Raw genomic sequence first — 15,905 nt, 5'->3', positions numbered from 1 at the left:
GTGGTGGGGTGCGGACTGGGGCTGTGTGTGCTTCCTTGTCCTCGGGTCAAGGGCTTTGCAGAAAGCTGCAGAAGTCTGAGGAGGGAGGGGATGGGAGTGTGCCAGGGTCTAGTCCTGTCCCTGTCTGGGCCTCAGCCTGTGAAAAATAGGACAATATGTACAAACAGTGGGAGCAGCCACCCTCAGTGACCGTGGGCAACCCCTGCCCAGGGCTCCCCAGCCTCAGGCCAAGACTGTCAGTCCCCATCTCCCTGGCAGCCTGGAGACACCCGTCCTGGGGTGGCCATGTCACCAACCCCACCACCAGCCTGCTGCCCACTGTGGCACGGCCACTACATTGCTGAGGCTGCTGCCAGGAGCAGATAGCTCCAAAATGGCACCAGCCAGGTGTTATTTTGATTCCTTATCTTTACGTCGATGTCCTTGTAGAAGACTGCAAATCTCTCCGGCTGAGTGGCCAAGGACAGGGGTGTGCCATGGTCTGGTCACGTCCCCTCTGGGGCCTCTGGCCCTAGAAGGCAAAGGAAGAGCAGCCACTAACTGTTGCACCCCAGGCAACCCCTGACTCCCTGCCTGTGGCCCAGCTGTCGCCTTCCCTGCCCTCCCACCTCAGCCTTTGCTCACCCACCAGCTCGCCTCCAGCCTGGCTCACCGCCCAGCCCTTTTCACACCCTCCCTGGGCCAGCTGTGTCACCGACCCTGCTGTGACACGGCCCTTGCCCACGTTCTGCTCTGACAGAGCCACTCTAGAACCAGGGAGGGGCTGCCAGGGGCTGATGGACGGCCCAGCCCTCAGCTGCCCAGGGAAAAAGGGCTGTTGCTCTTCAGATTTACTCAAATGCAGTGGGCCAGATGATAACTCGGGCCTCTGAGGAAAATGGCCAACATGGAGAGCCCACTGTTGCTCCTGTCTGTGGGGGACAGCCTGTGACCAGGGCTGCGATCACATCACAGCCTCTCATCACCCTCAGCCCACCCCACCTCCCCTCATCCTCCTCCTTGCTGTCTGGGCTGGGGCAGGGGGCAGTGGAGCCCAGCATGAGGGTGCAGACAAATAAATGTGGTGTCTAAATGCTGGGGAGAAATCCAGGTCTTTAATACTGACCTAGTGCCACTTTGGCTGTCAGAAAGCCTAATGTCCTATGAATAGACATGAAACCAGCAGACTACTGGACCTGAGAAAAATGCTTATCCAGGTGGGGTATACTAAGGCATCTGAAATTGCACTAAATACTTATTTCAATTCCAGTTTTATTGCCTGGAACTCCACTGGCTCTGGCTCTGGACAGTTAGCTCACACCTGCCTGCACAGAGCAGGATTCAGTCATCTGTAAACAGGCTCTGCAGTATCACTTTAGGGGTTGTGAGAAGTCTCACCTGACCTGTAGCCGCTACACCAGAGCAGGGCAAGCCTGATATAAATGCTGCCCTGGACTGGTTTGCTCTGTCTGGAGGTCTCAGACACTCCATGAGCTCCCAGGTGTCACGGGGTACTTTTCTGTTGGGAACTGAACACTTTCTGTACAGAATATTTGAAGTGCTTAAACTTAGGTGCTTAGCGCACTTTAGATATCCTGGGGCTTGATCCCAGGCGGCCTCCTGTGTCGTACATGGCAGCTCTATGGCATAGAGGAATCAGGAGTTGACAAGTAAAGATAAGCTGAATAAATTGGGTGTGGTGTAGGAGAAGGTGTTTTAAATTTTGTCTTTATTTCTCACTACACAAGTCTATTTTAATTTGTAATAAATTACATTATTTTTCCCTAAATTGAGTCTGTTTTGCCTATGATGGTAATTGGCAAATGATGTCACTTTCTTTATCTCAGCCCATGAGCTTTTTCATCTTATTTCCTGCCTCTGTCCTGTTGTGGAGGGCATATGATTCAAGGCATAGATTTAGACTGTAAATTATACTTGCATTTAAATGGAACATATAATACTCCACCAGTGGCCAATCCATGAAATGTAAGAATATGCCACAACTAATAGTACTAGGACTTTATTTTAAGTGGTAGAAGCCACTTGGTTGCTGTTATTATTCAACCTCAGCACTTCTGATGCCCTTATCACTTTAAAAAGACATAGGCATAGAAATAAATACATTTCAAACTTTCTCACTGCTGCTATACTTACTTCTTCCTCCACTGATGTTATAATTATGTGATGCCTAATTTTAATAGTAATCTCCAAAAGCCCTTGTCACTTTACTGTCTATTATGTGCCAGTCCTACACCTGTGGTGCTATATAAATGCTAATAATACATCAATATGCTCATTCTTTATAAGTTCTGTAGGTGGAATTCCATCTGGTTTGTATATGTCAAGTGAGATGTTGGTGTGAAAAGTCTTTGCTGTTCAGAATTTGTGATGGCTTATGAGCAGTTGGGAAATGACAGAAAAAAAAGATCACAAAACTGGACGTGCTTTTCATTTGAACAAAGACATCCAGACGTATGCTTAAGACAGTGGCTGTGCCTGGTGCAGAATACCCAAGTGGTGTAATTCTTCTCTAATATCTGCAAAGCTTTAGTGAAATAATTTGGACATTAAACAGTTTTTTCAGCTGTTTCTGAATATTTTCAGCTCAACCTAGTGTATTTAAGAAAGTTTTGATACTTGGAACACTGCCATTTCTTTCACAAAATGTATCTACTTGGGAGTGAGTGGTAAGAACTCAGAGCATGTCCAAGGTCCCGGAAAAGCTTTCCTGTCTTCAGCCAGATAATTGGTCTTAGATGGGCAGGTCCTCGGTTCCAGAAAGATCAGCCTTGGCTTCCATGTAGCCTTGCAGGAACTCACCAGCAGGGAGTGATGTGCAGGGCTAAAGCAAGTTTGTACAAAGTATGATGATTCTATGAAAATATCTTGACTATTACCTGGGCTGAAGTTGGGTCCTTTCCCATGACATGCTGATGGATTTGGCTGAATTAGACCAGGAAAACTTGATCCTAAGAACCTTGTAATCCAAAATGTAAACAAGCTAGAGAATATAGGAAATAATTTTGCAACTTTTCCCAGCTGAAAATTGGATGACGTCTGGAAGTGTCCCCATTGGCTAATCCAAATTGTATTCTGAACAGCTCTAAGTATTCATCATTTGCCAAGGATTAATACAACCACAGATTATAAAGGGGAACCATTCAGTGCATCTTTTGTAAGGATAAAACAAGTTTTCCCTTCCTCCATTTCATCTCTTGGACACTTCCACTGGAACAAATACTGATTGTGATTAAGGCTAAAACAGGAACTTTCAAAACCAGAAACTCCTGATAATGAATAGAAATTAGCCTTTAAAAGAGTACTTATGCATTGCTTCGTGCACAGTCTAGAGGTATATTTGTTACAGAGATACACATACAGCTACATACAAACTGTCTTGTGGGGTGAGACTAAGAAATGAATGTTTTCTTGAACTCAGAAACTCACATTATCATCATCCAGGGATTAAGGCTGGTTAGGCAGCACGAGAGCTGAGAAGCACAGAAGCCAGGGACAGCCCTGGGGCTGAGGGCGGGAAGAGGAGGAGGAGAGGGAGGAGGAGGAGGAGGAAGGCAGCTGCTTGTCTGCCCTCCTCGCAGCCTGCAAAGCTGCCGGCCACCCGTGCCCGTATGGCCAGGAGCAAGGCCACCGCCCGCACATGGCTAGGCTGCCCGGGGCTGCTGGGCTGTTTCTTGCTGGGCTTTCTTGCAGGTGAGTACAGAGACACGGGGGCTCAGCCCGCAGCCTGTGCCCTCTATGGATACTTGTGTGCAATCCCTGTTGTGATTAACTCCCCATCAGGGAGCTTTTACTGTGTTTCAGGGACATTATAAAATACTCGTCCCACTGTTTTTCTAATAGGTTGCTCTCTCTAGCAGTTTGGGTCTTTAGGGTGTGAGGAATTATAATGGCTGTGTGCTTCAGCCCAAGATGAGCCCTGGTGAATTGACAGCTTCCCGTAATGGGTAGTCAGATGGTGAAAGAGGAGAGATTATAGAAGGGTTTAAGACTTCTGTGATTGCAGAACTGCTAGGATTATTTTTTTATTTCTATTTCCTGATTTTCATTTAAATACTTCTTTTCAGTTACTATTTTAGAAATTAAAGGAAGAATGTAGAGAAGGACTTTTGACCGACAGCCAAGAGTGGAGTCGCTGAATTTTTCATCATGAACTTTACTAGAACATTAGATTCTTTTCTGCAGTCACTTGCAGCATTTTAAGTCCAGAGCTGCATGTCTGTTTTAAACTTGTGTTGTAGCACACACCTAAAGCTAAAGCATGAAAGAAAAATCCATTTCTGGTCTTTGTGCTATTCTTATACATTTCCCTGAACATCCTCTTTTGGCCATGCTCCAAAACAGGATACTGGGCAAGATGGACTCTTGGTCTGATCCAGTACCATGGTTATGTTCAGAGTGTTACTACAATTGTATTTAGTCAAAAAAGTCGTATATATTGTGCAGGTGACAGCACATATACTTGGCTTTATTATGACAATTTTCCCATCTTGGGATTTTCTAACTATAATAATAAAATCATTTGTTTGCTTGTTTGTTTAAAGATAAATTCATATAGTGGATATACTCCTTTCAGATTTATGGCTACTGAAAAATCTTTAACTTTTTAAAACTGACTTGGGTCACAGTTAACTTTGTTCCTTTACTTATTAAATAGACTAACCCCACCCTTCCCCAAATCTGTAACTATTATAATGCTGGTAGGGTGGCTGCTGACTCCTGGACCTTCACTTTAAATACGCTTATACACATATTTTAAAATATATATATATAAATTAAATAGGGGAATTTCATCATGAGTATCAGGAGTTCAATCTTCACCCTGCAAACAGTTAATTGAGAATTTAAACTATAGTTTAAAATTAATGAGATGAATCTGCCTTAAAAAGGGGACTGTATTTACCAGAGTTTTAGGGTGTGCTCTTTTAACTATGTCACTTTTTTGGCAATTCAGTCAATGAAGTATATTTTACTTTTTTGCTTCACTTCTATGTTTGAGCCAGCAAACACTGACAGAGGGTGCTCTAAGCCCTGTTCATCCTCATGGTTTTAATGAGACTGTTCAGTGCTTTAGGTTGCACATGAGTTTAAACATGTGAGGACTGGGGTTCTTGCTAAGCAACAAGCTTTTCAAATGTGTTTCAGGATGGTTTACAAAACCGACCGAAAAACCCCCCAACTCTTCAGATGTCTATCAAAACGTGCGACAGAAACTTGTGGCTGAAATGAAAGCAGAAAACATCAAGCAATTCCTTCGGTAAGCCCTGCACATCTTGGGTTTTGAATAATTTTATCAGTCACAAAAGCCAGAAAGTGATAACATCAGCTCCAAGGAACAGCCTCTGAAAGCAGAGCTGTTAATATGGTTTGGAAGTATTTGGTTTGTACAGAATGTCTGGGGGGAAAGAGAAGGGAGAGACTCACAACCCTTCTGTTTCCCCCTCCCCATTTTTGAAGTTACCTTTTTGGAGTGGTTGTACTGTTAAGTGTACTTCCCTCAAGCTGCATTACTGCCAGTGCTTATCATGCTTTTTGATTATAATTTTCCATAGTCTTGATTTAATGCAGTATAAGTGTCTGGTTTTATTTCACAAGTGTCGGAAGCTCTAACATTGGATAACTTTGCTTTGTCTCAGACTGAGATGATTTTACTGGATTTGAGATACACTGATTGCTATTCATTACATTTGATTTATAATCTGTCCACTGTCTCCTTAAACTTTCAGTTTGAGCAGCTGGTCTAAGTAGGAAATGAATATATTAAAAACGTAGCATTAAAAATGCTACAAAGTTTGCATGGCGCTGAGTTACATGTGTACTTAAAATTGATAATTCCTTTAGTGTGGCCATATTGGATAATGTGCTGTTAATTGGGTGCTTGAGATTCCACTACACCCTGTCTTCTGTTTCAGAAGATGAAGGTCCCTGTCCATGTGTGTGTGTATGGTTGGTTAAATCTTGCATGATGTAATTCTTATTAAATACATTTTTTTGCATCCTAGTGCATCCATGTGGTTTTTTCAAGACATCTAAAATGCTGAGGATATGGAAATAATCTTTTGTTTTGCTGTGTATTCCACTGGAAATTAAAAAAAAAAAAAAATCATTCCTGTGCATATTTATATCTTCTACAGAGGAACAGATATATTCACACAGAAAGTAAACAAATATAACCTCTGGTTACTAATATATTGCTATTCAGCACGTAAGTCAGCAGCTGCATCACAAACATCAAAGGATTACTGACAAATTTGATTTCTGTACATTTATTCTAAAACTGAATGTTTTCATTTCTAACATCAATTAGCATTTTAAGTCTATAGGCCTTATCTTACTTTATGTTTGTTGCTCTCAGTAGATTGGAGAGTTCTTGAAGATTGTGTTTGAGTGAGAGTCTAGGCAACATGGAGATTGATGACAGCATGAAATAGCTCTGCAATTATGCTAAAGTTTCTTGGCCATAGGGTATTAATGGTATCTGGTTTGTCTGCTTGCTTTGATGATGGGCCAAATGCTTAATACTGTTATGGGTTTTTTCTTAAATTCAAATAAAAAGCAGGAACTGCAGAAAAATTACATTAATACACTATCCAAAAAGTTTGTTAAAAGCATAAAAAAAATGTGAACTTGAGAATTTTGATCCATATTCTTACTTTTTCAGACTACTAAATCTGCTTTTATCAAGTGGGGAAAACAAACTATGAGTTTCAGAAAATGCAGACACTTTGACCTTTAGCATTGAATCATAGCTCTGGAAAGGGTGAAACTGTTTGGAAGTGAAAAATTGAAAAAAGGCATCACGTGTTCTTCGGTATATTTTTCTATATGGCATATGTAGTATTTAAACTTAATTTAAAGGAATTAAAAGGCACTTAAAATACTCTAGAGAATTAAAGTGCATGAAGAAAACAGGCAACAAACTTTGATAAAGGTTGCTTCCAGACCACGGTGCATACCTGCACAATTTAAAGAGAGGGAAAGACAACAGCAGAGAGCAGATGGTTGTGGTGTACTTAGAGCATCTAGATGCATTCAAATCCAGGGTGCCCAGGGGGATTCACATAAAAGACCTGGATGTTATGATTGCAAGGCTGCTGTCTATGAGAAGTTCTGGTGATTGAAAGAAGTTCCTGGTGGCTGAAAAAGGCTGATGTGCCCATTTTTAAGTAAGGCAAGGACAACCTGGGTGGGCCGTGAGCTGCCCAGCTTCGCTTCAGTCCCTGGAAGGGTGACCAAAGAGCCTTCTGGAATCTGTTTCCAAACACATGAAGGACACAAAGATAGTTAAGAACACTCAGCATTTACTTACTGTTTGTTTATGTATGTTGTATGTATGAACAAACTGTGTGTTTGTTCAGCTGCCTTATCCTAAGGCCTCAGGAAAGATACTCTGCTCTGACTACATTTTGTGCTTATCCTGATGTGGACTGATAAACAAACATGTTACACAGCTCAGACTTTAACTATCAGTCCTTAGTTTTCATGCATGTGTCTTGAAGAGAAGCTTTATACACACTGATCCTAGTTCACTATTGTGCCTCTTGACATTTGCTCCTTACTAGCAATTTTCTGTTTTATTCTAGCTCATTTACCAAGTTGCCTCACCTCGCAGGAACTGAACAGAATCTTCTTCTTGCCAAACAAATTCAAGGCCAGTGGAAGGAATTTGGACTGGATTCAGCAGAACTTGTTCATTATGATGTGCTTCTTTCATACCCAAATGAAACGCAGCCAAACTACATCTCAGTAATTGATGATCAAGGGAATGAGGTGATCTTTTAAATGATTAAACTACATTTATGTAAGACTTCTTTAAAGAAACAGTGTCTTCCTCTGTTTTCCCAGTCACTCATCCCAGCATGTGCTTTATAATATGTTAAAAAATCCAGCACAAAGGGAACTCTTATTTAGAGTTTTCCCGACTGTGCAGCAGAGCAGCAGAGTGGCTGAAGTCTCAGTGCCTCATACAGTAGAGAAAGGATGTGTGCAGAAGCTGCAATTAACACCAATAGACCATAAGGTCTAAGAATGGCCATACTCATTCAGATTAAGGATACATCTAGGCCAATAGCCTGTTGACATAAGCAGCCTTAAGTGGATGCACAGGAAGTTTAAAAACAAAGAAATGTATTTAAGGCATGCAAATCTTCCAGTGTCTACCTGTTTTCATCTCAGTGGTTCTCTGAGTGTGGTGCAAGTAGTCTCTTTAAGAATCCTCATTAGACTTCTTTCCCAAGTATTTATCCAGTTAGTGACTCTCCTTAGAGTTCTCTTCCAAGTACCTATCCAATCTCTGCTTGAACATCTGTACAATTTTTGCTTCCACAACATGCTGAGGTAAGGAATGCCACACAGATACTATCCATTGTATGAAGTACTACCTCCTTTCGCTGACTCTGAACAGGATCCTACCAGCTTCCTGCGGGGTCTCCTAAGTAATAATAAACAGTTGGTCTATAGTCACCTTCTCCATTTTGTGCACACAGGGAAATAAAGAAGTAGATGTAAAATCTGACAAGGAGTCTGAGCGAGGACAGGAGATGGGACTGCTAGAGAAGCATCATAGCACATAGGTAGGGATGAACAGCCCTGGTAGAAACTAAGGAATATATGCTCGGGGTCAACATGAGCTTAGAGGTGAAAGAATGAAGAAATTCTTCCAGAAATCCTGTAACAGTCTCTCAGCTATAATTTCACAAGGTGACAAAGAGTGAACATGAACCTTGAGGCAACACGAGTGTTACAATACCTAGTGATAAAAGGCAGCACATTTAACTGGAGCATAACTAGCAAAGAGGTGAGGAGTAATAATAATACAGGTGGGAGTAATCACAAAAAATACCTGTGATGGCATGGATGAACCAGATGTCTTTTATTGCCACCACTTCTTGGTAATTTTCAGCTAATTCTTTGCTTAGGTTCAGGCAGCGACTGATGAGCATCTTCTGACAAGTGATCTATCTCTCTGTATTCATATCTGCATTCTGTTATAAAAATTCAGCTATGTATCCCTCACTGGTTTTTTGTTTGAACTTATGCATGCTAGTTAGAATTGTATTTTTTGCTAACAATTTATGGAAACTAGCATATAATTTGTTATAACCAAGCTTAGTGTACAAACTTGTGCTGGAGGTAGAGTGTTTGACCAAAGACTTCTGTTATTTATTGATAGATTTTCAATACATCCTTGTTTGAACCACCTCCACAGGGGTATGAAAATGTTACTGATATACTACCACCATATAATGCTTTTTCAGCACAAGGAGTGCCAGAGGTAAGAAAAAAAGTATGTAAGGGTATTATTAGCTGAAGTAATATTTTGGGAAACACTTGCTGGGATAGATTGCTCCAGCTTCTCAAAATATTTGTTGTAGTAGTTTTAATTAATCATTAGTATAAAAGAACATTTAAGGACAGATAGGCCACATACTACGTGAAGGTTAGAAGTCTCCTATTACAAAAAAAAATTCTCAAATTGCTAGAATTCTGAATCACATAATAAGTGAAAAGCTTTTATCTTTATGGAAAATGTTGGATACATCTCAGATTGCTCCACATTAGTCAATCATATGGAGAGGACTTGCATAAGTCTTAAGTAGAAATAGTAATATATAAATCAATTTGGAATACATTTAGGGTTAAGTGAATGTCTTCAAAGGCTACAAAACTCCTTCACTTAATCTGATAATTCATCATGGAGGAACAAGTCAGGGACAACTTTGCATTGCATAAATGAATGAAATTGTGTAATAGCGAGTGTTTGTGTATGCAAGGAATACCACTGTTTTTTCATGGCCACAGAAGTTTGTCAGTTTAGCAAAGTACGTTAGCTTAGTTTCCAACCTCAGTTTATAGGTCTGATGTTAAGTGCAGGATAATATAGAGAGGTCAGCAGCTTGAGCCAAGGCTTCCTATAGAATATTATGGATATCTTTTGCTATTGTTTTTATGAGTACTGGATCTCGTTTGTAGAAATGCAAAAAAAATAACTATATCGTACATAGTGAATGAAACTCTGTATTTCTGAAAACAGATGTTTTGTTTGCTGAATGACCAGTCGCCATAAAACTGCTTTTCTTTTCCGTGCAGGCAGATCTGGTATATGTGAATTATGGCCGTACCGAAGACTTTTTTAAACTGGAGCGTGAAATGGGAATTAACTGTACAGGAAAGATTGTCATTGCCAGATATGGGAAGATCTTCAGAGGAAACAAAGTAAGGGTTGTGTTTTATATTTTCCCTCAGTGGGTCAGACATTGCTCATGGTAGAGCCGGTGGGAACTAATGAGGGCTGTAAGTTGGAACATATGAGCAGTAGGAAGTCTGCGATGTATCCATTGTGACTGCACTCTTTAAGAATAACTTCCAAAACAATAAAAACATGAATGTATTAATCTCCTGAGACTGAGATGACTGCAAACTCCTTAGGCAGTTCTTGCAAGGAAGAGATTAGTTTAGCAAACTGACTAGTTTGTAGAGCCAAGGCTTTTAATAATTTTCATCCGCAGGACTGCAGTATTTTGAAGAAGTAAGTATTTGACAAGGAGTCTGATGCATGGAGATTGAATAACTAACTCTTCTGACTGCAGATACCAGCTCTGACAGAATTGGTGATGGTGGAACAGTGGGGATAGTGGTCAGTTTTTGTGCCTCAGTTTTGTGTCCTGTGTTTTATTTTGTGGCCTTGAACTATGACTAGAGGTGTGACACAACTAATGGACATATTGGGTTTCACAGTGGTTTGTTCTGCTGAGTCTGTGTTCACTCTTCCACATATACAACTTCTAAAGATGTGTCCCCAGGGAAGTAAATTGCAACATTCAGATTTATTACTGCATTAAAAAAAAAAAAAAAAAAAAAAAAAAAAAAAAGAGGCTTTTCTTAAAATCAAATAATTTCACAGGTTAAAAATGCCATATTAGCAGGAGCTCAAGGGATCATACTTTATTCCGACCCTGCTGACTACTGTGCCTCGGGAGTAGATGCTTATCCAGATGGCTGGAACCTTCCAGGTGGAGGAGCCCAGCGTGGGAATGTGCTAAACCTGAATGGAGCTGGGGACCCTCTAACACCAGGTTATCCTGCAAAAGGTGAGTGAAACATCTGCACACTGGACCATCAAGTACTTTATAATCTGGTGCTGAAATTTATTGTGGCACTAGAAATTATCTATTTTCAGTATAGATGCAAAGAAAAAAGATGCTTAAAATTATTTTTAGCAGTAGTTAATTTCCTATTGCAGACCAAGTTCTACCTGTATGTCATTTCAACTGGTTGCTTTTGAGTTAGGCAGGGAAAGCAAGTTTTTAGGAAAAACTCTTTGTATGATCTCAGCCTTGTAACTCTTAGAAAAGCAGCAGAAAATGGCTGAGAATTTATAGTAAGTTTTAAATTTCTGTGTTTCTGAAGAGGACCAGTTTAAACTAGTTTATAGTCTACCATCAAAGAGGAGTAATAGCTCTGGTTGGAGGTATGTTTCCTTGCTGATCCTAAATTACAAGCAGAAAACCAGTTTAAAATCCTCTTTACAGGGAGTAAAATTTCTGTAGTAAAAATAACAGTAACCTGGAGTCTTTTCAAAAACCTGGCACCATGTGCTTGTCTTGTCCTTGTAGGCATCCTGAACTCAGTCTGAACTAAGATGCCTACTAGTCCTGCCTGCTGGGAATGGGGTGGGAATACAGGGGTGCTTCTGGAAAGCTCACTGGCTTGTGTGACCATTGTTGGGGGCATAAGACAACAACTTACTGAAAAAACAGGACAGATTCTGTGTGCCTCACTCACCAGATTTAGACATTGACTGTCTTCAACGTAGGTAAATGCATCCATGGATGTCTTCTGCAGCTTGCCAACAGGCTGCACAGGGGCTGTCTTCACCTCACACACCAGCTTGGTTATCCCACAGCCAGCTTTCAGGAGGTGTAATAATATGGATGGACAGTAAATCTAACCTTGCATCAAATGTGGGGACTTCTCTTACACAGTTATGCAGATGCACTAATGCATTTGTGGTTCTGTCATTAAATTTTTGTTTCCTAGAAGCAATATCTAAGAAATGATGTCAGAATTAAAAAAATTGATGCATGCCTGTGGCTACTGTGTTGCTGCACTGTTCAAACGTACTTCCAGTTTGATGAAAGTTGCTAAGAAAACTATAAACTTGACATTTTGTTCTGGTTTCTCAGAGTACACTTTCAGGTATAAAGTTAATGAAGGTGTAGGGATTCCCAAAATCCCAGTTCATCCCATTGGATATCATGATGCAGAAGTATTATTACGGTGAGTATACATCAGTCCTCCTCACCAGAAGTCAGTATTCACAAATGTGCAACAAAAGTTTTTACACTAAGATGGTAAAATCCATGCTGTTACTTGTATTTATTGCTCTTTTGTAGTAGTGTGTGGTTCAGAAAATGTAGAAAATTCAAAGCAATCTGTTTCTGGCATAATGTTTTTAAGAATTTTGTAAACCCACCTTGTTTTAGGTGCAATAATCATTAAGGGAATTTAAGGTTTAGCCTGCTGGTCAACTACATTTGTCTTGGTTTTCACTTACCAGTGCAATGGGAGGACCCGCAGCTCCAGACAGCAGCTGGAAGGGAAGCCTCAACGTGTCTTATAACATAGGGCCAGGATTTGCAGAGAATTCTTCTACAAGGTCTGTTTTGACATTTTCCTATTTAAAATATATTAAAAAAAATCTCAACAAGGAAGACTGTTAAACGATGTATCGAGAGATATTCTGGAGAAATTTACTTCCTTCTGAGTGGGCAACACTTGGTGATAATTGTTAGAATTTGGAAATAAATTCTCAAAACTATGGTCAATGGATAGACAGATTCAGAAGGTATAGGTCTAGCACTGTCATTCCAACTTTACTCCTTACATTAAGGTTCAGATGTGTTTCACTGGTACTTTTCAAAATGGCTATATAGCAGTAAGTAGACACTTTTTAATACTGTTGAATTTACCCTAAACTTCCTCTCCACTTCAAGTTTGGTCTTTATTTTCTGTTTCTGATGACCAAGGGGACAATAGGACAGCCAGCTTGTACCAGTCCAACTGGGAAGGACTGACAATTCAGTAGTTCTCTTCTACGTATGTTTCTTTTGTCCACTAGCAGCCTCCCAGGGTTTCTGTGAACTTAGAGCTGTGAAGTGTAGCAATGATTTGGGAGTCCATCAGGTGTTCCCCAAAGCTGGTAGGCCCCATGTTGAAAGCCCTGAACAACAGGACAGAAGAGCCCAATGCACATATATCTTACTAATTTGTTTGGGTGGAACTGGCCTTTGACCAGTTGGAATAGCAATAGCATGTTTGTGGTTACATTTTTTCAGCTCTAACAGAGAAATACAACTGTCCAGGTCTCTAGCGCTACTAGCAGAGTCGCTCTCTAGCAGACCAAGACACATAACAATTGCACTTGGCTATCAGGGCTCTCTCCATGAGTGGCTCTCAGGGACAGTCACAGAATCACAGAATCACAGAATCATCTAGGTTGGAAAAGACCTTGAAGATCACCTAGTCATAGCATTCTTCCTTCTTTATAACTGATAAGCTGCAGTCGATAAAGCTAAAGACCACTTTTCTATCACTTTTTCACATAATACTTTCAGTTTCCATGAGAAATTATTCTATGAGGACTAGTAGTGGACCACAATGAACAGTATAAAAATGGTGTAACATTATCACCTCTCCACCTCCTGCAAAACAAGAGTATGTCTGAATATATAATTTTATAAAGATTTCATTGATCATTATTCTTTTCTGCTCTGCTTTAACACTAGCTGAAAATAAATAAAGTAGGGATAAATAAGTAAGAAAGCATATTTGACATAATTAAGGTGCTGTTTGGAATGTCTTGAAGAGCAACAGTGAGAAAAGAAACAATGTGATTCATCCACAAAACATATACATGGGAAATATTTTTGAATGCAGTTTTTAACCTCTTCCTACTTGATAGGGTAACAGTTTTTGTAAATATGGGCTATTACTAGATATACTTTTTTCTCAGAGTAGCTCCATATCAAAATGAACCTTTTGAGTCTAGGTAGAAAGTCACTTGCACATGGAAAGTGCAAGTATATGCATGCTCAAGGCACTGGTGTCAGTTATTTTCTGGGCAAAGATCCAGTAGCTGTCCTGAAGTAGGTTTTGATTTTGACAGCTATGCAGATTTGCTGCTGAAAAGATAACTTCAAATGTGAAACTCTTGGGCTTTTGCCAGACACAAAAAAAGCACTGTTTGATGCATTCTTTCTGCTACAGGTTAAGAGGGGATGAATACTACATTATTTTTAGTTCTCCTAATACCTGAATTTCCTTCCTTTTTATAAAATTTCTCAAGCAGATTTTACTGGGGTGTAGGGATGGAGGATTGACAAATCTTGATCACTTAGATCTGCTGTCCTAAACAGAGATTTCAGTTTATTCCTGGATGAATATTTCTAATGACCTTCTCTCCAAGTTCTATCTTATTACACATAATTGTATTAGGAAACCAAAATGTATTCTTTATAAAAATATGTATGTCCACAATTAAAATTTTGGTGAAAATGTAAATGTATTTTTAATTACTGTATATGATTTTCAGTTTACTCCTCTAATTATCTGCTTGACTCTCATAAGTAACAATTCAATAAATTCTGTAAATGTTTGCAAGTTTATAGATTGCCTGCTTCATAGGGTTGTTTCTAAGGCACCTTTCTGTCAGCAGGTTAACTTGAAATAAAAAATGGGACACTCATACAGCATGACAGGTTAGATCAGTGCTGAACACACAAAGCAGAACAGAAACATAAACTTTCTGTCTTACAAGTTATTAACATTGGCTTTTTATTTCTTTCTCAGTCAGAAATGGCTACTTCATATTGTTTTTCATTTCAGAAAAGTCAGAATGCATGTTCATACAAACAATAAAATAACACGAATTTACAATGTCATTGGCATCCTCAGAGGAGCTGTGGAACCAGGTGAGCATCGTGTGCTTGATGATTTTAATTCCTTCTTTATTTTGTGTTTGTTGAAACCTCAGGTTTTTTAGATAGTCAGATAGTATGGAATCTGAGAAACCCTTAATAGTTGTCCTGTCCCTCCAATCACACTGTTTTTCATTGGCATTGGCATAGAATGATAGATGTCAGAGAATTTTTTTATACTGCCTGTCATTTTACAGTAGGTTTCCCCCTACATCATCCATACATTTTGCCTTTGCAAAAATTAATCCAATGTAAAGTACAGAAAGCTAGTGATGATTTCAGACCTCAACATACTATTGTTGATACTTAATAGCAGGTCGTATACATGAAAGACTTTTAAGGGGAAAAATATGTATAAAACATTTCTTGTCTTCATTTATATACTTCATTAGAGTAAGTGAATGATTGCAGATTACCTTAAAAAATACATTTGTAGCACTGCTATTAAACTTTGTATTTTGTTTGACACAAGTAGGGATTCAGTCGAAGGAAATACAGGTAACCTAAATGCATTTTTAATTAAGGATTGCTATTATGTGTTTGTTTCCAGATAGATATATTATTTTAGGAGGTCATAGAGACTCTTGGGTATTTGGTGGTATTGATCCAACTACGGGTGCAGCTGTTCTGCAAGAGGTTGTACGGAGTTTTGGTAAAATGAAGATGGAAGGTAACTTATTACAGACATAAAATGATGGATATGGAAAACAGCAGCTTTGAGGAACTGTGTTGCATGTTCCCATAAGCAGTTGTGTTGATTTAACTTTTAACCTCTACAGAATGTTGTATTTCTTATTATGAAAGATGCAAATTAATTGAAGAGATGCATATGTAGCATTGCATCTTGGCTGAATTTATTCTCTCACATTTCTCATCCGTGTAATAGTACCCTCTTAGTTGTGTAGAATAAAAATATTGCATTAAGAAGAA

General features: G+C 39.6%; 1 protein-coding gene across 1 annotated transcript in view; it reads left to right on the top strand.

Annotated features, from left to right (window-relative positions):
• Positions 1–3,560: 3,560 nt before the first annotated feature.
• Positions 3,561–15,905, top strand: part of NAALAD2 (N-acetylated alpha-linked acidic dipeptidase 2) — a 33,293-nt gene continuing 20,948 nt past the window's right edge. The window contains 10 exon segments of the mRNA XM_074860302.1: positions 3,561–3,690; positions 5,143–5,254; positions 7,581–7,767; positions 9,170–9,271; positions 10,087–10,212; positions 10,901–11,087; positions 12,183–12,276; positions 12,557–12,655; positions 14,884–14,969; positions 15,526–15,645. Of these exon segments, the coding sequence (XP_074716403.1) occupies positions 3,609–3,690; positions 5,143–5,254; positions 7,581–7,767; positions 9,170–9,271; positions 10,087–10,212; positions 10,901–11,087; positions 12,183–12,276; positions 12,557–12,655; positions 14,884–14,969; positions 15,526–15,645 (1,195 nt within the window). The 5' untranslated portion in view covers positions 3,561–3,608.

This window comes from Strix uralensis, chromosome 2, assembly GCF_047716275.1.
Source record: "Strix uralensis isolate ZFMK-TIS-50842 chromosome 2, bStrUra1, whole genome shotgun sequence".
In the NCBI taxonomy this organism is placed as follows: domain Eukaryota; kingdom Metazoa; phylum Chordata; class Aves; order Strigiformes; family Strigidae; genus Strix; species Strix uralensis.
This window is presented reverse-complemented; position numbering and strand designations above follow the sequence as displayed.